Here is a 27147-nt window from a genome sequence, read left to right as displayed (position 1 = left end):
ATTTTAAGTAAATATGTTTTACAGAAAATAAACGGGAAAAGGAAACTGATTGAAAAGAAGTACTTTCTTGTATGTACTTGTAGTCGAATGTTGATGTTCACTTAAAAAGGGTCACTGATGGCGTTGGCAAATGAGTTATTAGGTCACAAGACTGTCTACGCTTCATCTTTCGGAATTTTATTATACAATATTAACGGAAGAAATTTCTATTTACAGCTTAAACATTTATTATTTCTACACGTTATTGTAAAATTCCTATGCTTAAATTTGATAGATGACATTAATCTATTTGACCTTTATGGGTGATGTATGTGTCATATAAAGATGCGTCTTTACTGCGTTGCTTTAGACGAGAACATGCCACCATCAATGCACCTGATAGCACACACATCACTACTGAAAATGTGACAGTTAGCGCTGAAAATGTCGTCGTTTTTAGGCAGGTTTGATGCTTAGATGGCTCTAGATGGCGCGCATATGAGTAAACATCGTCGCCCTCAGATTCGCCTTCTTGCAACACTCGAAGCGATTGAAAGAGGTTTACATTTTCTGATAAGGAGCTAACAGGATTTCCTGTGGATGTCATTACTTCCTCGCCTGCTATGGTTGTGGAATCAAAAGAGGAATCTTTAAGCATGATAGTTCCTTCCATGTTTGCTGGTGTTGTTGGCTCCAGGGTTGATTGAAATTTCGATGCCGTCGAATTTGAGATATCACGTTTGGTCACAGCTTTCAAATTTCGCCAGTGGCACGGCTGACTCTGAAAAACAAAATTTTTTAATAAAACGGAGCAAGGGCCAGAGTGTATGCGGATCCTACAGGGCATCGACCATGACACATTCGTACATCACATTCAATGTAAAGTGCTGGAGATCCGGTGAATCGAAACGTCTTCATATATGCGTACACCTGAGTTTCAAAAACGCCAGAATCAGACCAAGACCCACGGAATCGTGAAATTAGCTTATCATCTACCGGACAACCATATTCATCTATAAGCTGAATCCTCTTGTTAGCACCATTGTGAGCATAGCAATCGTTCACTACAATGTCGAAACCGTCTATAAAGCGAAAGAATACATGTTTATTAATTAATATCCAACCCAAAAACCATCGGTTGTACTTTAGCATAGGATACACAGTAAGAAAATAATATATTTTAATTCTAAAACTCATTTTTAAGACGTACATTTAAAATATGAAAGAGAGAAAAAGTTAAATTATAAGGGTGAAAGATTTTATCTGGAGTTAAGCACTTATTGTTGCCCACTACTAGGCCTTTATTTGATCTAATCAATTGAATCTACGGGGCAACTAAAATACAATTGGATGCCATCGGCATATAAACTAAAATCATAGTGTTTATGTACCTCAATAAGTCATTAATATATGTAAAATATAAATAACAGAGGAGCAAGCACGGAGCCTTTCGGAAAACCTTTACCTGCGGACATAAAACTGGACAAAGAACTATTAACACAAACAGCCTTCGAACCTTCCCAAAGATACGACTTAATTAGATTTAATGCTGAAGGGAAAAAATGAACAATTTTTCCAACTTTAAACTTGAAATGGCCAAAAAAAGTTGGAAAATTCATGAAATATTTATTCATCTTAAGCCTAATACCGTCAGTAATTTTTAAGTTATATTAGAAAGAATTTTTCATCAAAATAGCGTTGATTTGGCGATGTGTTCCAGCATATTGTAAGATCATCAACTATTGACTCAATAAGGCCAGGAAGGTGTTAAGTGCATATGTGACATAGGGTTAGGTTAGGTTAGGTTATGGTGGTAGTCGGTCTATACGACCAACTCACTCAGACCTTACAGGTCCGTTGTGATACCACTGTGCTACACGGGCTACTCCATTTATCTTCCTTCGTGGAACCATTTTTAAAAAGTAGTATTTATCCCAACGCCACGCCAGACAGTTCTGTAAGAGAATTAAAAAAGTATTTGCCTAGACAACCTGCTCTGATTTTAGCTAGGGCTGGACAATTGCAAAGGAAGTGCTCGACTGTTTCTTCCTCCTCCTCATCTCTGCAACTTCTGCAATATTAATGGGAGAAAACTCCTAGTCTCGAGGAATGCCTGCCAAATAGCCAGTGACCGGTTAAACAAGCCACGACCTTCGTGATATTGTCTCTTGAGAGACTAAGCAATTCCTTTGCTCTTTTCTTGTTTATATTCGGCCATAGTAGCCTAGCTGTTAGACACGTATCTTCATTTCTCCATGACCTATTGGCCTCTTGGATAATGAGGTTTTTTATTATTAGTTTACTCGTGGCCATGGGTATTCCAATGCTACTTTTATCACTGAGCAGTTGAAGAGCAGTACCTTTTCTGGCTAGCTCATCAGCTTTACAGTTTCCCCCAATATCTCTATGCTCCGGAACCCAAATAAGGCTGACCTTGAATACGTCATTAATATCATTTAGAGCCACCGGGCATTTCTGAGAATATATTTATAGTCGTTTTTGTTACGGCGTGCCTATTTAGATATGTAGCGACTTCTTTTATAGCTACAACCTCTGCCTGATAGACGCTGCAGTAGTCTGGTAGTCGAACGGATATTTCCAGTCCTAATTCCTTCGAGACAACTTCATAGCCAACCTTATCGTCTAGCTTGGAACCATTTGTATAAAAATTTGATTCCTCCCTTCCCCATGGCTTTGGGGTCTGCCACTCCCTTCTTGACGGTATACTCGTCTTGAAGAGACTTTCAAAGGGGAGTCTAGGGACAGAGTAGTATATTTCTTGTTTGTGACTATTCAGAGAGTGCAAAATAGAAGCGTGGCCAAACATTGCATTACAAATTCAAAAGTAGATTATTCAAACCGTATTTGCTGCGCATGTAAATGATTAAAGTAAGCGGGTCGCCAACACGCACAGGTCCGGTAACACGTGGACCTCCAATGCCGTAACCATTTTGTATTTCCATGTAGCACTCAGGTGGGCTTAGAGTAAAGACGACAGGGTTGCCAGTAGCCACTCTGTTTTTTAAGTTAAATTCAAATAATCAGATAATATCTGCAATATGAACTTTGAGCTGTGTAAAGACTTACTCGACGTCCAAAAATGGAAAAGTCACCGTTTTCCAAAAATCATAGCCGTACTCGCAAGTTACTTTGAAATGTTCATCATATTCTTCTTCAATAAGTGGGTTATATTGAACCGTCACAGTATTCCACATAAAATTCTGTCTCAAAACATAATTAGTAAATATTTTTTAAAGAAATTTTCTTACATATATCTTACAGTTGGATTTTTCCGTTTTTCATCATGAAGTGCATTTTTTCCTAGAGTTCCGCAGCGATTCAACTGAATGTAGAACTCATAATAGTCTCTTCCTGAGCCATTAATATACATGCAATCGGGGTCATACGCATAGCCTGCTGAATACACTAGTCCACTGAAAGTCGCATTAAATCCAATTCTAATCTTCATGTAGTCATCTTGACACTCCGCCTCAATATCTGTAGAAATCATAAGAGATCAGGATTTAGTTGAGTACAATTATTTTTATAGAGACATACGCTGAACTCGGGTGGTGTTGAAGGAAAAATGTTTGTTATAGTCCCGTTCCCAGTAATCGTTTGGCCACTTATCCGCCTCATAAGATACTGTTTGGTAAGGTTCACCGCCATCATTAGAAATCGAACTAACCCCAGTGGAATCATATTCTGGTGATGCTAAATGTGGCCGACCTATCCGATACGGTATATGCCCCGATGAGTCCGGAATATGGTCCTAAAAGCAGAATAAGAGCTGTCCTAAATCTGTTCAAATAATTTTAATTTGTAACTAAATTATCTCACTGCCTCTTGACGAAGTTTGCTGCGTGCTGCCGTGTCTCCAGTTCGATTTGTGTTCTCTTTGCTAATTTTCTAAATTATTAAATTTAAACGAAATTAAAAAAAAGTTGTAAAGTGCTTAGATGTACTTATGAACCTTTTGTTTGATCTCAGCGGTAGAACCAGCACGCTTTGCAAGCTTAGCCGGCGTGGGTGCTGTTGTTGAGTTTGGCTTACTAATATACGATTTAGATGACATTTTCGCAAGTAACTGTTTTGAAGGTTCTTCGCGTTTCTCAGCCCCTCTGTTATCGAAGCTATCCATTCTTACTGCAGCTTTCGGTGGCATTGAGTTCTTTAAAAGTTTAGAGCCTCGGTTGTTAATAGCAGTTGATTTGCTTTCAAGAGTGTATTCAGTGGTTAAATCAATTGTTTTAACTGCTCTCATCAATGGTATCTGTGAAGATAGATGAGCAATAAATAAACATTCGAAAGTTGAATGGCAAAAGAAGTCAATACGGAAGAAGTACATATCAGAATTAGTCCAGGAGAAGTGTTAGATCAAAAATCTTTTGGTGTGCATTTTACATAGAACTTTTTGCTATTTTTTATGGTTTTTTATTAGGAAAATTGAGACTAAGATTTTTACTAATTTTAAGACTGAGAAATCCATTTCATAGTCACTATCAAATAGAACTATCATGAAAATGTTTATGTTTAATGCTTTATGAGAAAAAATATGCAATAATTATGCACATGTGCAAAAATGCACGTTTCATCGAATTTTACTAAATTTTTCCTACGTGATGAATTTAAAAAATCACCTATTTTAAATACGTGTAAAAAACAGATTTTTGTTTTTACAAAAACTCTTTTGGGATTTTGTTATCGGATGTGTAAACTTTCATTTCAACTTTTGTGGAAAACGCACCGAAATACCTTTCCTTCCATCTTTACTGTTCAAATTTTGAAGCTTGAATCAAATGGAGAATGTGGCAGCTTCATAAAACACATTTCACCATTTGTAGTACCACATAATATGATTCAACATTTTTCGAAATATTGAGAAAAGCAAAAAATAATGCTATCAGCATATGTTAGAATCCTATTTAGAGTCTATATGTCTGGCTATCATGCATACGAACATGTTTGCATGAATCTTAACACGTTCGCGGACGTGAATGCTATAGCATTCATTTTTATAGTAATGCAAAATGACGTGGTTGCTACAGCATTCAAATTTTAAAGCCAAGTTTTGTTCATTTAATTTCATGTAACTTTAAGTTTTTGTAATTAATATACATTTCAAAGTATTGAAATACTTTCATATAACAGTTAAAATACAATGTTCTAACTACTCTTATAATACATATATGTATAATCAGATTTTGGATATTACAACTAGTTTCAAAAATAATTGTCTGTCTATTTTTGCAGCTCCCTGAAATTTTTAGTGTCCACGAACGTGTTAATGTACTGGCCCAATGCAGGCTTGCTTTAATGGCTTTGCGTTGCTTAACTTTGAAAGCTTAGCGCTGTCAAATAGAATAGAGCGCTATTCAAAGCGGCTATTTAGGCAACTATAAAACATACATCTCTTTTATTTTTTGACAGTTGTCGACGCAAAGAAGCATGCATTGGGTCAGCACCTTAAGAGTATGCAAATACAACGCAAGTTTGTAAACATATGTATGTATATATGTATAAGCGAAGCCATTAAAAAATGGAATGCACATATATAGTATATGTGCATCTGTGCGTATGTACATAAATGTTACGCAGGTGCATATTCCAGTACATCATTCAGTGATTCTCTCTGCAGCTATGTAAAGAAAACAAAAACATTTGCAGATTCTCGGCAGTAGAAATGCAATCGATATTGCATACGCAATATTGCATCCGTTAATTGCGGATTGGCCAATATTAGTTACGGTTCGAGTACAATGAGCTGACTACACTACCTCAGCCACCTTTTGTGCTAAGCGCTCATTATTGACCTCGGCTCCAAGATAAGCGGAAAACTGAATGAGGAAGTATGATACTTCTATTTCAATTGAATACAACTGAACCAATTAGACACTTTCATATTCATAAGAAATCAAACGGTAAAGTGAATTAGATTGTTAGGAGTTATGCAGCTGCCTGTGATGAAACGGATTTCTACACTCTTTATTACACATATAATATGTATGCATAAGCTCATAGTAATGTATATTAATAACATAAATTGGTTTTATTTAGTCCATACTGTTATATTATACCACTGACAAATAATTGATACGAATATAATAAAAATGAAGCTACTAAAATTTCGTACTCACATGCACCACGAGCAGAAGAATGGCGCTGATAATCTCCGAATACTTTAATCTTTGTCGATAATATGACATTTTGAATATCGTATATTGATAGTTCCGTTTTTTGCAGGTGATGTATCTGAAAGTCAAACAAATTTGAAATTTGAAATCGACGAAAATCCCTTCCTGCAACTTCTGATAAAAAGTTGTTTTAATATTTTTCTTTATATGTTATACAATTCTTTTTCAATTTCAGTAGTTGTATAAATCTGTATAAACGCATGAAAAAGTTACCCATTATTCTACCCATTACCCATTAATTACTCGAAACAAATTTCAGTATAAAATCACTCTCAATGGCACTGGAGAGGATTTATACTACAAGCATGGATACAATGAGTTTCCGTTAATAAAAATCTTCAGAAAAAAAAGTTATCATAGAAAGTGAAACAAACAAGATCACAAAGATCCTCTAAAACAATAATTTTACATGACGTTGTAATATTAGAGTAAAAGTCTTATGGTATACAGCATAATAATTTTTTTTTTTTTTTTTTTATTATTTCCCTTTTTAAATTACAATCTGTTAAATTTTAACAATAAGTAATTATTTTTAAAGTAGTATTGGAATTCTTTGTTCTCTAACCAATGCTAGATAAACATTCAATTTTGCTTCAGATTATGCTACATTATATTATTTTCTGTGTTATAATTGTTTTTATTATTAATTATTACTATTATTTATTATTATTATTTATTATTATTATTCTTTTTGTTTTTCTTTATTGTTTTGTTAAATTGTAAGTTCTGTTGGAGTTAATCGTTTTAATCTTCGTTTTCCCGCTTTCTCCGATTGTGGTAGTTTGCGCATTTGTTCATTTTGATGATTTGTTAGTCGTTTTATATGCTTGATGCTGTATTTTCTAATTGTGTCATCTATTGTGTCGATATTGAGGTCGCTGTGGATCACGTCGTTTGGTATATACCAGCCTGCTTTTGTTATTGTTCGAAGTATTTTAGATTGCGTCCTTTGAATTATTTTGATATTGGTTTTTTTTGCTGTGCCCCAGATTTCAATGCCATATTTCCAAATGGGTGAGATTATAGATTTATATATCACTACTTTGTTGTTAAGGCTTAGTTTTGAATTTTTAGCCAACAGCCAATATAATTGTCTGAACTTGTTTTTGATTTCATTTCGTTTGTTTTGTATATGTCGTTTCCAATTTAGTTTTTCATCTATAGTTATGCCAAGGTACTTTGCACTAGGAAGGATTTTTATTTCATTGTTTTTTATTGTTAATTTATGTTTCTTAGGCTTTCTGTTTGTATATATTACTTGTACCGTTTTATCTTTGTTGACTTCTATTCCCCAATTATCGAACCATGATACGGTGTTATTTATTGTTTGTTGAAGAATGTCAGTCGCGTTTTTTTCTATTTTATCCGATGCCATTAAAACCGTGTCATCCGCGAATGTGGCTATCATGCAATTTTTTGTGGTTGGGATCGGTATATCTGCTGTAAATATCAGGTACAATAGAGGCCCTAGGACACTACCTTGGGGTACACCTGCTGTCATTTGCATCATGCTTGAGCATTCGTCTTCGAACTTTATAAAGAAATGTCGGTTTTCCAGATAACTTTTGAGAATGGTGAAGTGATTCCGTGGTAATATTTGGCTGAGCTTATGTAGTAGTCCTTTATGCCAAACCCTGTCAAAAGCTTTTGCAATATCCAGGTAGACAACTATGCAGAACCTTTTATTTTCCATATCATTTAATATTTTGTTTATAACTCTGTGGACTTGTTGCACAGTTGAATGCTGTCGTCTAAATCCAAATTGATGGCTTGGTATTATATTTTTTTCTATCAGAATTTTGTCTAATCTGGCAAAGAGTATTTTTTCAAACACTTTTGAAAGAATGGGCAAGAGACTGATAGGGCGATATGATGTCATTTCTGATGCACTTTTACCTGGTTTGGGGATTGCCGTTATTTGTGCAACTTTCCAGAGGCGTGGGAAGCATTGTGTCCTTAATATGCTGTTGAAAATTTGTCGTATATATGTAATTGCTACATCAGGTAGTTCTTTTAGTATTTTACCATTTATTAGATCGAAGCCCGGTGCTTTTTTACTGTTCAGATTTTTCAAATGATATCTGATTTCTGCTGAGGTTGTCATTTTCATTCTCTTTTCTGGGTTACTCGTATTTACATTTTGTTCAATGTGCTGGTTGTCTTTTTCGTTTGAGAATATTGTTTTAAAGTGTTCAGCTAGTGTGTTTGCCTTCTCTTTATTGGTCTTTGCCCAAGTTCCGTGATGTGTTTTGATGGGAGGTTTATGTGGAACTGCTTTGACTAAGTTTTTAGTTGCTTTCCATAGGGAATAATTGTTAACTGCCGTGGCCCCCAAGTTATGTATGTAATTCTCAAGCTTTTTATCCTGGTGTTGTTTTAATAATGTTTTTAATTCGGTTGTTGATTTGTTAAGTTTTGCCTTATCTTCGGGATGTTTAGTAATTTGCCACTTTTTACGGATAATAATTAAGAAAGAAATTTTTGTGTAATTTTAGTCTAAATTAATATAAGTCACAAGCACTCATAAAACACATTTTATAGCTTCGTCAGTGCGAAGTCATCAAATGCTAGACTCACTTAATTGGTAGCAAACATTTTCAAAATACTAGGAAGGCGAAAAATCACCCCAAGCTCGTAGCAGTATTAAAGAAATAGAAACTATGTTAATTTAATTTATATTAAATAATTTTAATGGAAACAGGCAACAACCGACTTACTTTCCCTATAACAACAATCATGGGAAAAATTATATATTTTACATTTGTACAATATTCTATGAGTCTAATTTAACATTTACTTATATTTACAATATTGGATATAAAATAATTATTTTTATAGGTTATAGTCTTATATCAAAGGTTAGAGTCTTTTATAAAGATGAATAGGTCTATGCAGAATTGCTTGTTCAAAATCCTTTTTGTAAATAGTCACCATTTTGATAAGTTTTTTACCCAAAGCCATTCGAGTATTCTTAACCCGTAGTTGAATCTTTTACTTATCTAGAAAGCAAAGAAATGGCTGCATCCGACTCTCTTAGTAAATCTGTAAATACATAATTTTTTATAGAGTACAACAAAAATACTTAACAACAATATTTAATTATAATTCACACTTATCTTTATAATTCATTCAATGACAATTATAAAGTTTGTTTATAGACCGATAAATGTTTTTGTTATGGTTACGCCGAAAAAAAGACACTTTGAAAACCAAAGTATTTCACATTTTCCACAAATAAGTTCTACTTTTTCGAAAATGATAGCGTCATTTTCAGCACAGGACGAAACGGTACATTCAATACGCAATTCTTACTGCAAATACTTTTTCACAAGTAAAGGCCAACCTCCTAAAACAAATATTTTTGCATTTGGCAATAATTTGGCCATGGAAACAAATACTTTTCTTTTAATGCAATGGACCTGCTGAAGGTCTAAGTGTGTCTTGCGACAACCACCCTACCCTAAGGCAATATAGCAATCTAAAGTTTTTTATTTAATCTCATTTCTTTCAGATTTATTTTTTTTTTTTAGAGCAGTGTTTGTTTTTCAGTACTAAATGTAAGCGTAATTCAGTACTAAACGTAAGCGTAATACGTATTTGAATAAAAAATAGTTAAATATCTGTACTTATTTGATTTTGGTAGGCTCCACATTGACTTTGGATTTTGAAGAAATTGGTTCCTTAAACGATGGATTTTCAAAGCTAATTACTTGAAAATTGTATAAGCACTGTTCGAATGACAGCTTGACAGCAAAAAATTTACCCGAGACTTTCCACGGATATATTTTAAAAAAGTTAATTTATATGACTTAATTATTTTGCATATTGGGAAATATATGCAAAAGCCATTTTATGTATAAAAAAATTAATTAATTGCTCCAGTTATAATAAAAAAGAGTCATGCTAATTTCCAAATAGGTTTGTTATTTGTGAAAAATGTGATTAGCAGGCACATAATATTTTGGTAGAAGTTCTAGGCCACACGCCTTGTTCCAATTGGACCTTCTTCCTTCATATGTACACCAAAACACCTCTTCCCATATTGCAATACTTTATTTTAAACGTCAAAATCATAAAATATTATTATATTTGTAAACGAAAATACATATATACAATCTTGGACCGTTGCATTTCGATTATTCGAAAACTACGAACTCTTGTTTTAACTACATCCATTCAAAATAATAATTATAATAACTCGTAAATTTGCTAGTATGAACATAATTAGATATAGGTATTTATCATTAAAAAATTAAATGCGCTACATATTTAATACATTTCTTAAGGGTTGAAGGAAAACACTCGTTATATTATTATATTAGTAAAAATATGCATAGCAAATTCATACGTATTTTCATAAAGTTTAATCTAAAATACGTGAATATCTTTTATAAAACGTCGGTTTAATATACAAATGTAAGTAAGCAAGTAAGTGAAACAACATTAAGACGCACGTATTTGAGGCCGTTTTTTCTTTTCATTCATGGCCCGGATTTTTCCCCGTTTGCGCTCTTCGGAAATTTATACACTATGGATTTTTGTTATTGCTAAAGATTTTTATAGAAGCTTCTTTATGGATTCGCAAAGAATGATTATTTACTTATAGTGGTGATGTAAAGGAGCCATAACGCAACATCCCATCACATACGTAGCATGTCACTCGCTTTTAGCTTTAAAAAAATCCCAGACCCAACTTCGTTTGCATACCCAAGTCATATAAAGCCAAGTCGTATATAAGGCAAAAAAAATATAAAACAACGGTTAAATTCGTGTAAACGGAGCATTGTAAAAAATGAAGGTAACACTTCATCACTTTCATTAAGTAGTTTACTTCAATATATACCTAAGTACATAATTTCACAGGATTTAAATGTATACTAAATTTAATCACCACTTTACAAATATGATCCAGACAATCTTTTACCCGAAAGGTTAAAGTGGTGATTCGTCCAGAATCCAACTAGCGCTTCCGCATCATTTTGTAGCCACATCGTTATCAACTTGTTTAATATCATTTATAGCATGACTATATCTGTGCGGTTTAATAACCGTATTAGATTGTTGACGTTACCGCTTGAGTTTGTAAGTAGGCCATAATGTTCTGCTAATTTTGCATTTCGATTGGTCTTTCCATCTACAATCCGCGATTCGGAGGTATTTTTGAGAAATTATATTCTTGACTGCACCTAATGGTATGAATACCGATTCTGCAAAAGCGTTATTCATAGCATTCCCGGTGACCCGGGACCCAGATTAAGGTAACTGCATGCTTTTCACTCAATGTTTTAAGGCTATTCCTACTTTGTTGCACCACCATAGAGGTTGTTGCAGCTGAATCCAGTGCATGGATTGCAGTTTGGCTATCCGAAAGAATAGCGATATGCCCTTCAAAGAGAAATCTGCGATTAGTAGCCTATAGGCTTCCCCAATTGCCAGTACTTCCGCCTGAAAAACACTGCTGGTATTAGGGATACGCACAGATTTCTCAATTTTAAGTCTGTGAGAATATGTACCAGCTCCAACACCACAGCCCATTTTACTGCCATCTGTATAGACTGCAGTGTCGAAGTATTTTAGAGAGAATCCCTTATTCCATTCTTCCTTAGATGGAAAAAGAGTGGCAAAATTCCTATTGAATGTTACCGTCGAGACGATGTAGTCAGTCCTCACCGAGGTTAACTGAGTTTGTCGCAATAATAGACTGGCATGACAATAAATTTTTTCTTTCCAGCGACCCGCTGCATTCAACCTAAATGCACATATGTAGATCTATTGGAACAACATGTGTTAGTGCGTTGAGAGCATCTCTAGGACATGATCTGATTGCACCGACCGTTATTGCACAGGCTGATCTTTGTATTCTGCCGAGTAATTTGGTATTGTACTCTCTCCCTAGAGCTTTCCGCCAAACTACCGAACCATACGGCAAAATAGGTCGTATAACCGTCTTATACAGCCATAATGTATGCTTAGGTTGAAGACCGCATATTCTTCCAAGCATAGAAAAGTGGTTTAAACTTAGGCCACAGCCTGTTGCCCACGAGTTAAACTCGCCTAACGCCCTTTGGATGACCCCACTGATCGTATTAGGGCACAGTCCTGACGCCATTAGCATCACATCATCAGCGTACGCCACCGCTTTTACCCCACCTCTATTAAGTTTTGTTAAGTTTGCTAATAACGCATAACCACAGAAGTGGAGATAATACTCCCCCCTGTGGAGAGCCCTGCAGACCTTCTTGGTTATGTTGATATTACCCATATTAGCTATGATGATCCTGGCTTCTAGCATAGAGATGACCCAATTACCTCTAAGTCTATAAACGCCCGTTGGATGGCATCTGTACTTTAACCCGATAGTTGGATCAAAAATAAGAAAAAAACTAGTAGATGATGATATCAAGTTTGGCAACCGATATTGAAACCAATATTTGAACCGACACTGCGTCGGGTGTCTTCGAACTCGACTTGAATTTTTGAAGTTGTGCGATTATTTGGGCAATGATTAAACTAAAATATCCGCGGTTGTTAGCGTTAGCTTCTGGAAACAAATACCATATATTGTTTTTTTGCACACACGTTGAAATTGGAAGCCAAAATTAAACCCGCTGTTTAATGGTTCAAACAAATTTGTGTTCCACGCGAGCAATTACGGGCAGAGGTCGATTGAGAAAAAAGTGTCGCTCTATCTATATCATAGTAAATAAGTACGTAACGACTCCAGAAATGCCGCCCATTAGAAGATGTGACATAGGAGGTATCGGGCGATGCGTATGCAATAACAGTAAAGTTATACCTTTAGGCCGCCGCACAGACGTAGACATTGCATAATTAGGCGGCCAAAAGTTAAAAAAAATAAATCAACTTAAGAACAAACTATTGATGCACATTGTTACCTGACACTTCTTAGAAACCCACCCCATTAATTTCAGCTCTCAGAATAGGGCACGCGCCGAATTACAGGCAGTCGGATTTCAATTGTCATTCACAGTGTGCATATATAATTCTCGGCTTTTCCGTGATACATTTTTACAAAGTCAGTATTTATTTTTGCAAATTTATTTTCACAGTGATTGTGATGGATATCAATAATCCAGGTATGTATCTTCATTTGTTATGTAGTAGTCACCAATTTTAAGATTGTTTTGTATATATTAGAATCTTTATAAAAGATCACGTTTTTTGAGTTAGATTTTTGTAAATTAAATATTTTAAAGGGGTTTATCACTATTTTCCCTGTTCGTCCCTGTAATATTCTTTAATTTCATAATTTATGCATACTTTAAACAATTATATAAAGTTATAATTAGCCGCCAACTCCCGCCTATTAACAAAAACTAGTTAATCAAAGACTTAAAGGAAATACCTTAAAAAAATTATGTTATTAGCACTTTATTTTTCAAGTAAGTTTTTCTTTGTCGTAGGTTCATCAAGCGCCTCTAGTGTGAAAGTAGTGACGCGAAGATATTTATTTGACCTGATGCAAGGTCAAAACTTACCTACCTTGGATAAAAAATTAGATTTTTTGGAAAATTACCTTCTCGAGTGTTGTAAAGTTTCTGAAAATTGTAAAAAAGCTTTAAAGCATAAATATTCCTATTTTAAATCACAAATGAAACAAAGATGGTCAGGAGCAGGAAAAACTAAAGAAGTATTCCTTAAAAATAATCATTCATGGTTAGAAGGGACTTTTGAAATACCAATGGATTCATCTTAGCGCCAAGGTCGTCCATGTAAATCGTTTTCTGAATCGAGTGATCGAAGTAAGAGAAGGAAAACTAAGGAAATACGTAGATTGGAAAATCCTGAGGTGATTGTTCATACTGCGCAAGTGATTTTACAAACTGAGGGAAAAAGAAATGCCTCTAAAGTCCTTAAGGACATAACTAAGCCAAATAATAGTGGTGAGCAGCACGACTCGGACTCGGAAGCAGAAGAAACATCTTTCATTTAAAATAAGTTTTCGTGTTAATTATTTATGTAACTTTGAATTTGATAATAAGCGATGTAATATAATATGTTAAGTGTTTTTATTCTTTATTTTATAAGCCCTATAAATCTAAAAGATTAAGTCAGCTCTTGCAATATTATATTTAAAGTAAACCTATTGTAAATAAATGACCTATTTGATAGTAGCCAAAACTTTAATTTTGTACCATTTTAGTAAAGTACATTAAAAAAAATTTGTTGTACCTACCAATAAAAGTAAATGTCGTAAATTAATGTATTTTAACAGAAAATACTTATATTTAATTATTCTTTTCATTTAAAATGTATTCTATTGAAAAAATCTTTTTGGCCGCCTAATTATGCAAAATCTACCTACGTGCGCCGTCTCACCTCTAAAATAAAAGATATGTATGGTCGAAATAGCTTAGCGAAGGAAATACAAAATAATTTATTTGAAGAAATAAATGAAGAGATGAGGGCAGTAAAAAGATATATTTTCCGACGAGATCACATATATAAATGCGATTAAAAAATACAAGATAATATAAGATTAAGAGCTATTGTAGATAGGTTTAAAAAAACTCAAATCTGTTTCAATAATTTAGTCAACAAGTATTGGAAAATAAATAAAAGTAATTTGTCGCCTTTGTCTGCTGAGCTATCAAACCTGTACACTCCAGTTGGAAGGTTATCAGAAAATCCCCTGGAATGATCTACAAATATACAGAAACGGCTCAAAAAGATGATATTTCTACAAGGCCTAAAAAGGAAATTGTAAAACGCATTTTACATCGAAATCATTAACAAAATTCCATTTTTTTTTTCGATAACTTTTAATCAATTTGGAATTTTATTTAGTGTAAGATCTTTTCTTTAAACTATTTCTACAACTGAAGAACACAATTCCGAAAATGTTTTAATATCATAAATAAAATTTCTGTAATATATAATTACAAATCTCAAAACGTACAGATATGCGTTTATTTATGTAATAAATACGTTCATGCCCGGTTTCACTAATCAATTCTAAAATTTCAAGTTATACAATTTCAATACGAAATTTCGATATTTTAAATTTTAACAGTCCAATAAATTTTAAATGAATTGCTGAAACCGGGCATACATTTATCAAGCATTTTCTTAACATTTATTTTTTCTTTTATTATAAATATTTTAAATCAAAAATGCGGTATGGAGTTTCATCTTAACTTTTACAAGGCCGGTAAAATACGCTGTCGCCTCACCATTTTGGAGTGTAAATTGCCATAACACTTTTATACATGGTCGTCGGTTAAAAATCGTTATTACATTACCCTATGCTTAAGTGCTTAGCTTAATAAAGCGGAAGGAAAGAAGGGCAGCGAAAACGGAAACCAATATGGTCAAGCGAAGGGCGGGAAGCACACACACATACTGTATATTACTAACTATATGCATATGTACATACTAATAAATGAAGCTGAGCGTGAAAAAAATATAGCAGCAAGGTCAAAGCCATAAACTACTTGTTTGTATAGATAGCAAACTTGAAGTGAAAAATATGTTTATACTTGAGGCTAAAGACACTTAGCGCGTTAGTGTAGTGTGGTAATTGTACCACGCACCCATAACAAAACAGTCAAAAAGACAGTTCATTATATTGAATAGAATCAAGCAAGCGACACGTTTATCGTATGTACTTTTTATACAACATAACAGTTTCATCTTCTTGCTATAGCACTCATAGCGGCTGGAACAATACCGTAACCAACCGTTAAAGACTTTTTACTCTCCAATAATTCGTTAAATGAGTTTACGTACACAGGTTTTGCAGATTTGAGAAATGAAATAATCATATACGAGTACATGCATTTACTTAAATGAATACATCCATGAGCAACTACCTACGTATGCATGTGTACATACGATTTTGTACATAAATTTCGTTCATTACCACATTGTTTGCATCGTTTTTTCGTATTTCTTGTTTTACATTTTCAAACTGCTACTGTTTTCTATCCGAACATGGGGTTATCATGAATTGTGTTGACGTTAACCGTTGCTCTTATACACCTGTATCATAGAGATTCTTTTCTTTATGAGTGCAAACGACTGAATTATCCATCTCTCGATGCTGTAATGCAATGGTCTTGTAAAAATAAAATAATGGTCACTATTATTTGTTTCTGATTTCGGGGGGACCAACTATTTAATGTCCCAAGCATTTAAATTAGTACAACAAGCTTCTCGAGGAGCATTTTTAAAGCTGTGGCATATAGTGCACGGTTTTGGGAATATTATTGGATTTAAAATGCAAACATATGTGCATACATACATACAGTAGGGAGCAAAAGTGTTTCCATAGTTAACATTCTCAACTTTGTGGGCCAATAAAATGCAAACGAATGAAGCAAATCAAAAAAACCTTTTGTTCTAATAATATGTCTTTAATTCTTAACAAATTGCCGTATATGATAAAAACAAAACAGAATCAGAAAAATATTCAAACAAAAAAAACCAAACCAACTCGCATGTGTACAATTTTGCACCTTCCGTTATTCTTACTTTTGTTTGATTTCTTAATTCTCTTTTCAGCAATAGACATGCGGTTTTACCGTTATATGTTTCGTTTGTTCATTCTTCGCTTATAAGATCCAGAAAATCACGCGTTTCTTATTATTCGAAGCAGATTTGTTGATTTTAGCAATTAGTCTATAAAGTACTGCGAAAAAATGAAGAAGCTTTCGTCTGATGTCGAAAATAGTATTATTAGCCTAACTGAAAGTGGCTGTTCGACTCGTGTTATTGCAGATCAGCTTAAGATTTCCCATTCAGCGGTGTCCAAGGTCCAAAAAAGACGAAATGTTGCTCCCAAAAACATTATTAAAGGCCGTAAACGCCTCTTAAAAGACTCTGACGCCAGACTAATGATGTCGAAAATGAGATCTGATAAGTTCCTAACACCAAAGAAGGCATCTATGGACATAGGAAAAGACGTGAGTCGGTGGACAGCTAGAAGAGCACTGGCTAAGATTGGATATGTGGCAAGTGTGAAAAAAAATAAACCAGCCCTATCCGAGAAGAATGTCAAAGCTCGATTGAAATTTGCCCGGGAACACAGAAACTGGACTCTAGATGACTGGAAACGTGTTATCTGGTCAGACGAATCCAAGTTCAACCGTTTTCAGTCGGATGGCAAGCAATACTATTGGCATAGACCCGGCGACAAGCTTCAAAAACACCATGTGAAGCAAACCGTCAAGCATGGAGGAGGCAATGTCAAAGTTTGGGGATGCTTTACTTGGTGGCACATTGGACCAATACAAAAAATTGATGGTATAATGTTAAAAGAAGACTACCTCAATATTTTGCAAACCCAACTAACAAATTTTCTGGACAAGTGTGCATATCCCGAAGAGGAAATTACTTTTCAACAAGATGGGGACCCGAAGCATACTGCCAAAATTGTCCGCGAATGGTTAAAAAGCCAAAATTTTAAGTTGATGGAGTGGCCAGCTCAAAGTCCCGACCTCAATCCGATTGAGAACCTGTGGTCAATCGTGAAGCGACGGCTCGGGCAATATCAATTAGCGCCATCCAACCTAGACGATCTTTGGAAGCGTGTAGAACTGGAGTGGAACCGAATTCCAAGAGAAACCATAGAGAAGTTGGTCGAGAGTATGCCAAACCGAATAAAAGGTGTAATAGCTAATAAGGGTCTGTGGACAAAATATTAATTTCATATCACATTTCATTTTGTTCACTAAAGGTGCAAAATTGTACACATGCGAGTTGGTTTGGTTTTTTTTGTTTGAATATTTTTCTGATTCTGTTTTGTTTTTATCATATACGGCAATTTGTTAAGAATTAAAGACATATTATTAGAACAAAAGGTTTTTTTGATTTGCTTCATTCGTTTGCATTTTATTGGCCCACAAAGTTGAGAATGTTAACTATGGAAACACTTTTGCTCCCTACTGTATATCGTTGATCTTTCAAGAGAGTAACTAAAACGTTCAAATTTTTATTTCCATATTTTTAAAATTTTTCTTATTCAGTGCTTTACGCTGAATATACCAATGCTTTTAGAGTCTGTAAAATCCTTTTTTAAGTGTTTTAGATATTGTATTATTTTTTGCCTGGTAGTAAATCCGTTTATGCCTTATAACTTCATAAAAGTAAATATTAAAGCAGCTTATGCTTAATACCACTTCGCTTTGAAATTTTCTGACCTTGAGCTAACTTTTCTTCATGCCCTGGTGGTAATGTGAGTAATACTTTAAATAAACATACATGTTTTATATATAAGTACATACTTATATGTCACGTCTTTGTGATGAAGCTGTTACATATCAAAGTTTTAAAAATAAACGTAGTAGTAATTACTGTGGTATAACTCATTTTCTTTTATTGTTATATTATTTTACCTTAGATATTCGCTTTTTAGATACGAGTATGCACTTACAACTTTTCATGATTTAAGTATATATGATGGCGATCAGACACTCATTTCTATCTTTTTACAAGTAAACATTGCACATATCTATGCGCAGATTTCGTTTCCATATCGCTCAAGATTATATGCGTAACCTGTCAATTCGTAATCTTATTTTCACTTAATACAAAAATTTTCATCTTACTCCATCTGTCAACATTTTTCAATAAATTTAATTTCACCAGATGCTACTAAATAAGCAACCCAAATCCAACCAATAGTCTCCGATGCTGGCGCTACATGACAATTCCAGTTTATGTATATTTTTTATTAACAATGAAAAAAATTAACCCACATAAATATTTGATATTTTCTTAGAGAATTTATTCAAAACTACTTAATTTTGGTAAATAAATGCGTGGTTTCTCCAATTAATTGTAAATTTATCAGTCTGTTCATCCAAAATTCAAAATACGGACATTAGTGATTTACAGTTTATTTATGGTGAATTTTTATGAGGACAACTTAACTTAAGAATAGCTTAACTGTATGGTGTACTTAAGAGCGCATATATTTTTAAGTTGATACTTTAGTGAATATTCTTATTTAGTAGAGATTATTAGCATATTACATGATCTAAATAAAAAAATGTTTAAAAGTGTAATTTCTTTAAAGCACATAAACTTGTACACCTCTCAGATATACGTTGTGTTTTCGAAAAAACAACTTCCTGGATTAGCCCAAGTATCGTCTGGGTAGTTTCCGAACACCCGTTCGAGGCTGACATCACTGCCATTCAAGAGATGCAATGGACGGGGCAAGGCAAGGAAAAACTTAGGACCTTGCCACGTCTACTACAGCTAAGATGTACAACGGCGCAGTGTTGGATTTGTTATGGGAGAAAGACTTCGTCGCCAACTACTGTCGTTCACATCGGTGGACGAACGTCTCGCAATAGTCCGCATCAAAGCGCGATTTTTCAACATCTCGCTCATTTCCCCCTCGCCCCGACCGATGAGATCAAAGATTCTTTCTATGAGCGGCTGGAACTTTCCTATTATCCTGCAATCTGTGCCATTTATCGAGGAATTAGCCTTCTTAATATCGCATATAATGTTCTAGCAAGCGTATTGTGTGAAAGACTGACGCCCACGATCACTGTGGCCTTATACTTGGAAAATCCACAATCGACCAGATATTCACAATACGCCGACAACCACCATCTTTTCGTCGACTTCAAAGCTGCATTCGCCAGTACGAAAAGGAGTTACCTACATATATGCCGCGATGTCTGAATTTGATTTCCCCACAAAACTGATGCAAGTTGACGTTGCTCAATACCAGCAGCGCCATCAGAATTATCAAGGATCTCTCCGAGCTCTTTGATACCAAACGAGGTTTCAGGCAGGGTAACTCGCTGTCGGGTGACTTTTTTAACCTGATTTTGGAAAGGATTGTACGAGCCGCAGAGCTTAACCGCTCAGGCACAATATTTTATATGAGCGTACAGCTGTTGGTGTATGCCGATGATATTGGCATCATCGGCCTTAATAATCACGCTGTTAGTTCTTTGGACTAAGTAGGCAATTTAGTAGTAAAGCCCGGTCTCGAGGAACAAAACTAAGACTCTACAAGGCTCTCATCATACCCTTCCTAACGTATGACGCAGAAACGTGGACGATGACAATATGCCATGAAGCGTCGCTTGAAGTGTTTGAGAGAAAGATTATGCGGAAAAATTTTTGGACCTTTGCAGGTTGGCGTCGGCGAATATCGCAGGCAGTGGAACGATGAGATGTATGAGCTTTACGACGACATAGACATAGCGCAGCGGCTACGTAGCCTGGGTCATGCCGTCCGAATGGGTAAAAACGCTCCGGCTCTGAAGAGAAGGACTTGACTTCACTTGGTGTATCCAACTGACGCTTTGTTAAACTCGGCCAAAATGGCGTTAGCGGTTATCGCGTCAATTAAAAAAAAGAAGAATATTATTTCAGCAGGTTTAATATTATTTCTATATCTACTTATAGATAGTAATCTAATTCTACCCAGCGCCAGGGCCGTCAAATTTTCATTTTCATTTCTCATATATGCATGTTCTCTTCTCAAGGTGTTGCATTCTGACCAGGCAAGAGTGCCATATTTTCTAAACTCTACGAAAAGTGAAGGTGCAACAGCTGATTTTATGTACCGTAAGATACGTAAGTTCTTCAAAATATTATTGCTTTATATCCAATAAATGACATTGTTAATGAGCTGATAGATTAAAGATGAATAAAATCGAGTCATTAGCGTTTGAAAGGAACTTACGTCCCCTAATAAATGCATTTATTGAGAATGTTGTCAATTCCTCCCAGAGGTAGTAGGTATACATGTGTTAAATAAATAGTAAACTTTCGTTATATTTATACAATTATTGAAAACTTCTGCAGTAATCATAGTCTTACAAATTAAATCACAGCAAAATATTCCTCAAGTACGAGAGTATTCCTCAAGTACGTCAAGAGGAAGGCTTCAAACGCCAGCAAAAACTCAGTTACTCTCGTTTTAATGATATTATCTACTAATCGCCTTTCTAACACCAATATTTGGGAAACATTATAATCTTAAAGCTTTACAAACAAAAATTCCATGAAATATAGTATATAAAGAGCTCGGTAACTACGCACACATGTATAGATGCCAATCACAACATTGGCAATACATAGTTAAGTTAAAAATATAAATAATTAAGTATAATTCTCCGTGTGAAGTTGCCAGTCCCCCATCGGAAAACTCTAAGCCCTTTAGAAGGCAACTCGAAACTACTAAAGTAAGCTTTCACGAAAATCATACAATAGAGATTAGTAAATTTTATGGAAGTACAATTGCAAAAACGTCAGACTTCGCAAGGCCAAAACTGCAATAATAGAAGTGAACAGCTTGAAGAAAGGTATGTTAGGTGTTAACGAAAAATGGTGGATGGATAGTGGCGAGTTCATTTCAGATGATGTGAAAATTCACTACTATGATAGATCAGTGCTGATAAAATTAGAAGAAATCATTGAATATCAACATTTTAGAAGTTAATGCGCCTACAGTTAACAAAACCAATGACGAACTTGAAGCTTTCTCTACTGAAGTAGAAGAACTTTTGAAGTTTAATAAATCGACCGAAATTACTAACATTCAAGGCGATTTTAATGCTCAAATAGGATCCTTATATGTTGATGGAAAAGCAGGAGGTTTCAGATTCGGTCCTAGAAATAAAAGGGGTGACAGACTTATACAATTTTCCCAAGAGAAAAGTCTAAAAATATCCAATACCGAGTTTAGCTTTAGTAAAATCGACGGTGGCATTTCAAAATAACAGCAGCATCAAAGAGATTCCGTCAAAGACTACAGAACCACCTGAACTGTGGAAAAAGTAACCGAATATAAAACCGAATGGATGACAGGCGAAATAATAAAATTTATAAATGGAAGGAGAACTCAAAACAAGAAGAAAACACCTCTGCTACTAAATGAAAATAATATGGCCATAACAGATACATATCAGAAGAAACTTCTATAGGGACGCTATATTTGTAATCTATTCAGTAACAATCGGCCACCTTTTAACCAATCAAATGACAATACCGGTTACAGCATAACATTAGACGAAATAGAAAAAGCTGTACGTACCTCAAAGAATAACAAAGCAACTGCTCCTGACGAAAATCCTGTAGAAATTTTAAAACTAATTGACGAAGAAGGTTTTGAGATATTTCTGCGCATTCTTAATTGCATTTATGATACCGGGCAGCTTCCACAGGATTTGCTAAAAGCTGTTTTCATTACATTACCAAAAAAATCACACGCAAAAAAGTGCGAGGTGCATAGGCTTATAATTCTCATGAATCACTCACTATTCTTTTTAATAGTACAACAGAATTAATAAAAAATATAAAGAAGCTATGGGCCCTACGCAAATTGGTTTTAGAAAGGGTATGGGCACTCGTGAAGCGGTGAATTGTTCTTCTCCAAAATTGCAAAGATGTGCAAAAGGATGTATTCATGTGATTTCTAGATTATCAAAAAGCTTTCGACAGTGTAACATGACAAGTTTCTGGACATCCTAGCATCACTCGACAATAACACAAAAGAGTTACGATGTTTAAAAAATCTTTATAGGAACCAGATGGCCGAAATTAATGTTGACAACGAAAAATCGCAAGAAGTCCCAATTCTTAAAGGCGTTAGGCAAGGCCGCTTATCACTTCTCCTTTTCAACATCTGTTCTACGAAAATCTATCCAGATCTCTTTGGGATTCACATGAAGGTATAAAAGTTAATGGAGTGGTTATAAATAAATTTAGATACGACGACGATACCACGCTTTTAGCAGAGAGCTTGAATTATTTGAACGTTACTAAATAAAGCTGCTCATCACGGCGAAAACTACGGTCTTAAAACTAACATTAATAAAACGAAATTCATGCAGTCAGTAGGCGTCATGCCGATGAAGGCACTAATCAAACGCTGATGGTTCACAATGTACAGATAGAAAAAGTTTCACATTTCAAATACCTTGGATGCTGGCTTAGTGAAAATAAGGATACATCAGCCGAATATAAGGCTTTGGACGGGCATCGGCAAAATAAAATTCATGATTTACGTTAACCTTTTTTAATTTTTTTACTACATTTGCAAAAAGGGGATAAACGTATGCCCGCTTTTCTCTCACTTCCAAATTGCATCAATGGATTTTTTTTTTGCCCATATGCCGATTTTGACAAAAAAATCTTGCGTCCGAAGTTGCTGTCTAGTGACAAACGGCAGATAAAAATTCTAAAAGTGACCCACAGTCATTCTACTACATTCCTTGCATCACCTTCGGTCATTATTTTAAAGAAATTTTCAATCAGGAAGTCGGCCAGACACTCAAAATAGTGTATACGCGCCAATTTTATATAATTGCTTTACATCCGAGCACCACCTTGTAAGCCGTTATATTTCGGAAAAACATTTGTTCTCATCTAGCCAATATATAAGTATAAACCGAACCGGGCTATAAATATTTTCAGAATAAGAAACACTTTTTTCTATCTGTGAAAGCCCAGTGGCATTCGATTCATCCTACAGTGATTCCAGTTGTGTGGAGCAATGGTCAAAACTCTTTTTATCTTAAACTAAATGAGATTTCGCAATGAAACTTAGTACAGGCTAGCTTGGTAAGGAAACTGGGGAGTGAGATCGGATAAAACTGCACATGTTTCCATATAACGGTACCTTTTGAGAATACAATTTGAAGTAACTACTGGAAACAAAATGTAAAAAAGTTATACTTTTATGTAGAGTGAGTGTTAAGCAAAAAATTGAGCTTTTATAAATTTTGGAAAATTATCATGGTCAAGCCGACTTTTGATGAAATACTCGTATGCTTATATATATAAAGCACCGTTCAATCAATTTCACCTAAACTCCCCGTACAATAACCATGGCCACTTTCCATATAAAAGTATTTTCGAAGGAGGCAAATCTGCTATATTTCGCTGTGTAATTATGCTAAATTCCTCACACTTTTATTCAGAGCAATATTTTAGGAGAAAATTTAATTTTTATAAAATAAAAAGACTGATAGTAGAAAATCGTGTGATGGTATATTTGCTATTTTTGTTCAACTAAGCAAGATGTTTAAGTTTTTGGAAAAATGGCGACAGCTTTCCTAAATTATTGGAAAATATGTACTTCACTTACTCTTATAATGATAATTTTGGCTTCAATTCGAACGAAATTCATGGGATTCATTTTATTTCTGTAATACTCTCAAGCAAAGTAAAATCATTTCTGAATCCAAGAAGTAAAACTCAAAAATATTAACGAACAAATTTCCATCAAGTATTTACCATCTAATAATAACATCAAAGGACATGAACACGAATATAAACCACATACCTTTTACAAAGATATTCACTGCAATATATTTAAATTTCACACTTATGGCGATGTCGTTTTTTCAATAAAATATTGTCCTTTCGTGTCCGATTCTAAAATAAAAGTAGTCCTGTATTTGGTCCTAAAAATGTCGCATGCAACGAAGGCACATTTTAATGTAAAGCACTGCGCGCACGCCAATTTTGGCGTCAAATTGCTATATTTTCATAAAATTTATACATTTTACATATCATAAGTAATGACAAAACAAAAAAGAAACATGATTTTTTTGATATTTTTTGCAATTACATTTTTATTATATAATAGTATACATAAATAAAATAGCAATGTATGATTTTACCGTTTTAATTTTATCGATAACGTCCATTTACTTTTTGATCAGAAGTTTTTTATTATATTCATTGAATGCCATTTCATACAACTTATTGATGATATCCAATTCATTCAAATTTAAAGCCTCTAACTTACGTAATTTTTCTCACTTTGAATTTCCTGATGGTCCAACGAAGGCTTCAAAATTTAATTTTTTCATTTATTTCTCAGGTTACCAAGTATGTACCAATTTGCCTTGGGCCACAAAATTGTTAGAAACATTTTAGCCGAAATTTTCACTTATAATTAAACATCACTCTACAAATGTCATTGACCTCGAACATTTTTTTAAATAAAAAATTGACGCCCATATACTATACATTAAATATGTAACATTGGCATGTCGTGCTAGTTTTAAGTAATCAGTAAATACTCACAAATATAAGAGAGAGCACAAATTATTAATTTTTGAACACTTCACCAGTATGATTTGTTTGTTACTTTTTTCATACAACAGTTAACAATTTGTTAAAACGATTTTAAAGTTTTATTTTATCTTTCGCCTTGTTGGTTCGTGGATTGTACTTTGCCACTTCTTCTTGGTGATGTATGTTGGTATACAAATGCTAAAGGTTTGGTACCGCTATTACAGTCTGATTTTTGGAAAAGCTAAGAATCACTCAAGTGCAAATATACAAAAAAAAAACATCAGCCCAAAACACACGAGAATTAATGGTTGCTATACACTAATACACTTGCTTTATTTTCGTAATTCGTAAACTTAATATTACATAATGCAAACTGCTTTTTTTGTTTGCGCCTATTGAAGACCACATACATCGAAGAGCAAGTAGAGATTTAAAATGTTTTGAATCCGTTTACGTACGGCACAGGTGTGAAGCGAAGCACAAAACATGCACGTTTTTATAAAATTATGAACTAGACTGCAAAAATAATGGAAGCAATGGAAAAGCTAAAGCTATAAAGGCCTTTGTTTATGCATTAAAAAGAGTATGGCGAAGTAAGACACAAAACTGAAGAGAATAAATTCGTACTCCCGACTTGCCGGCTCTGTAATAATTGCTGCAAGTTCTCCCTTGGAAATCTTAAACAGCATGCGGAATTATACATATGTATATATATAAATGCGATGTAGCATTCAGAACAATTTGTTATTAAAACTTCAGTACAACTTCCAGGCTTATAAATCATTAGGATGGTCATGTATATATGTATGTATGTGTCTGAACATATGCAATAAACAAGATCAATAGAAACACTCGTGAGCAAGTTCGACTGCTGAAAACTTTACTGCGGACCTGACCCCGGAAACTAAAGCCGGAATTAGTAACAGACTATTGTCCAATTACGAGGGTATTTGTTCGAATTAAATTTTATATACAATAGATACGTACATGCTCTTTCCCGTCCAGTAAAGTTAATTTGAAAATTGTAAATGAAGCTGTAGGTATGTAGGTGAAATGGTGAAGTACCAGACAGGCGCTTCCGAAGTAGCACTAAAGTGCCGATTTGATACCACCATGGGGTTTAGGTTGGAGCACAACCCTATATTATCGAAGAAAGGAGAAGCCAGTAACCTTAATCGCCTGGTTGTGAAACCCGAACATTTATAGAGAAAGGTCTCAATAGTTTCCTTCACTGAAAGGCTCCATAGGCTCATAAATGAAGCTGTATACATTAAAGAATTAAATAAATTGGAAGGAAAACCACTTAAACGTAAGGTATTTTTAGTCCTGAAAAAGCAAGGGTTCTATTGTTATATTCTCTTATAATAATCTTACAGAAGAACCTTGATCACTTGAACTAAAGATATTGTACCTACATCTATGTACTTTGCTATAAGAGTATGTCTGAATATAATGATATTTGCGCAATAAACAGGGAAGTTGTACTGCGTTGCTGATGTTTATTAATTATTTATAAGATGTCGAGATTTCAAAATATGAACCAATATTAGCTTTCCGAACTTTTTTTAATTACCAAAGATTATTATTAACGTAGTTTTAAAACAAGCTTTTTCAACTGGTGTTTCTTTGAGCGCAGGCATACTCGCTTGTGTACAAGCATATTATATTTATGCACACATAAAGGTTTTACCAGCATAAAGAAATCGACACAAATAGAGACATATACAACTCTGTTCGAGTTAATAGAAATGTCATATTGTCGAAATTTCTGCGGAAGGAAAATTATTTCAGGAAGTTATTTCATAAATGATTTTGATTTTGTTTTATTTGATGATGTTTGAATTTATAAAAAATACACTTATCAAAGAAAAAAGCGGGACTCCCGTTTATTGGTTATTGGATTGTTTTGGTGCTAATGCTGATCTTTCCTGCAATCATTGAGGAAGCTTCGGTT

The 27147-nt window shown here is 34.4% G+C and overlaps 1 protein-coding gene across 3 annotated transcripts; it reads right to left on the bottom strand.

Annotated features, from left to right (window-relative positions):
* On the bottom strand, positions 1-25636 carry LOC129242377 (uncharacterized). Of its 3 annotated transcripts, none has more exons than XM_054878983.1 (10): positions 25203-25636; positions 6117-6231; positions 3953-4252; positions 3820-3888; positions 3538-3751; positions 3260-3477; positions 3067-3200; positions 2840-2994; positions 820-1061; positions 1-760 (listed from the first exon to the last, which is right to left on the bottom strand). In XM_054878983.1, the coding sequence occupies exons 2-10, from the start codon at positions 6183-6185 to the stop codon at positions 281-283; spliced, it is 1881 nt and encodes a 626-aa protein (XP_054734958.1). In that variant the 5' UTR covers positions 6186-6231; positions 25203-25636; the 3' UTR covers positions 1-280. The 3 variants fall into 3 exon arrangements, with proteins under 3 accessions (XP_054734958.1, XP_054734960.1, XP_054734959.1); XM_054878985.1 differs by having other exon boundaries at positions 25557-25594; XM_054878984.1 differs by lacking the exon at positions 25203-25636 and adding an exon at positions 24454-24531.
* Between the last annotated feature and the right edge of the window lie 1511 nt (positions 25637-27147).

The sequence above is a fragment of the Anastrepha obliqua genome, chromosome 3, assembly GCF_027943255.1.
Source record: "Anastrepha obliqua isolate idAnaObli1 chromosome 3, idAnaObli1_1.0, whole genome shotgun sequence".
Taxonomy (NCBI): Eukaryota; Metazoa; Arthropoda; class Insecta; order Diptera; family Tephritidae; genus Anastrepha; species Anastrepha obliqua.
The sequence above is the reverse complement of the archived record's forward strand: the minus strand, read 5'-3'. Positions and strand labels throughout refer to the sequence as shown.

What these genes read in the sequence shown, in the direction of transcription:
- LOC129242377 (XM_054878983.1), bottom strand. Translation starts at nt 6,185, where the DNA reads ATGTCATATTATCGACAAAGATTAAAGTATTCGGAGATTATCAGCGCC. An exon ending in GCAAACTTCGTCAAGAGGCA is followed by an intron (nt 3,752 to 3,819) that starts GTGAGATAATTT and finishes TTCTGCTTTTAG; the next exon opens with GACCATATTCCGGACTCATC. An exon ending in TGTGTCATGGTCGATGCCCT is followed by an intron (nt 761 to 819) that starts GTAGGATCCGCA and finishes TTTGTTTTTCAG; the next exon opens with AGTCAGCCGTGCCACTGGCG.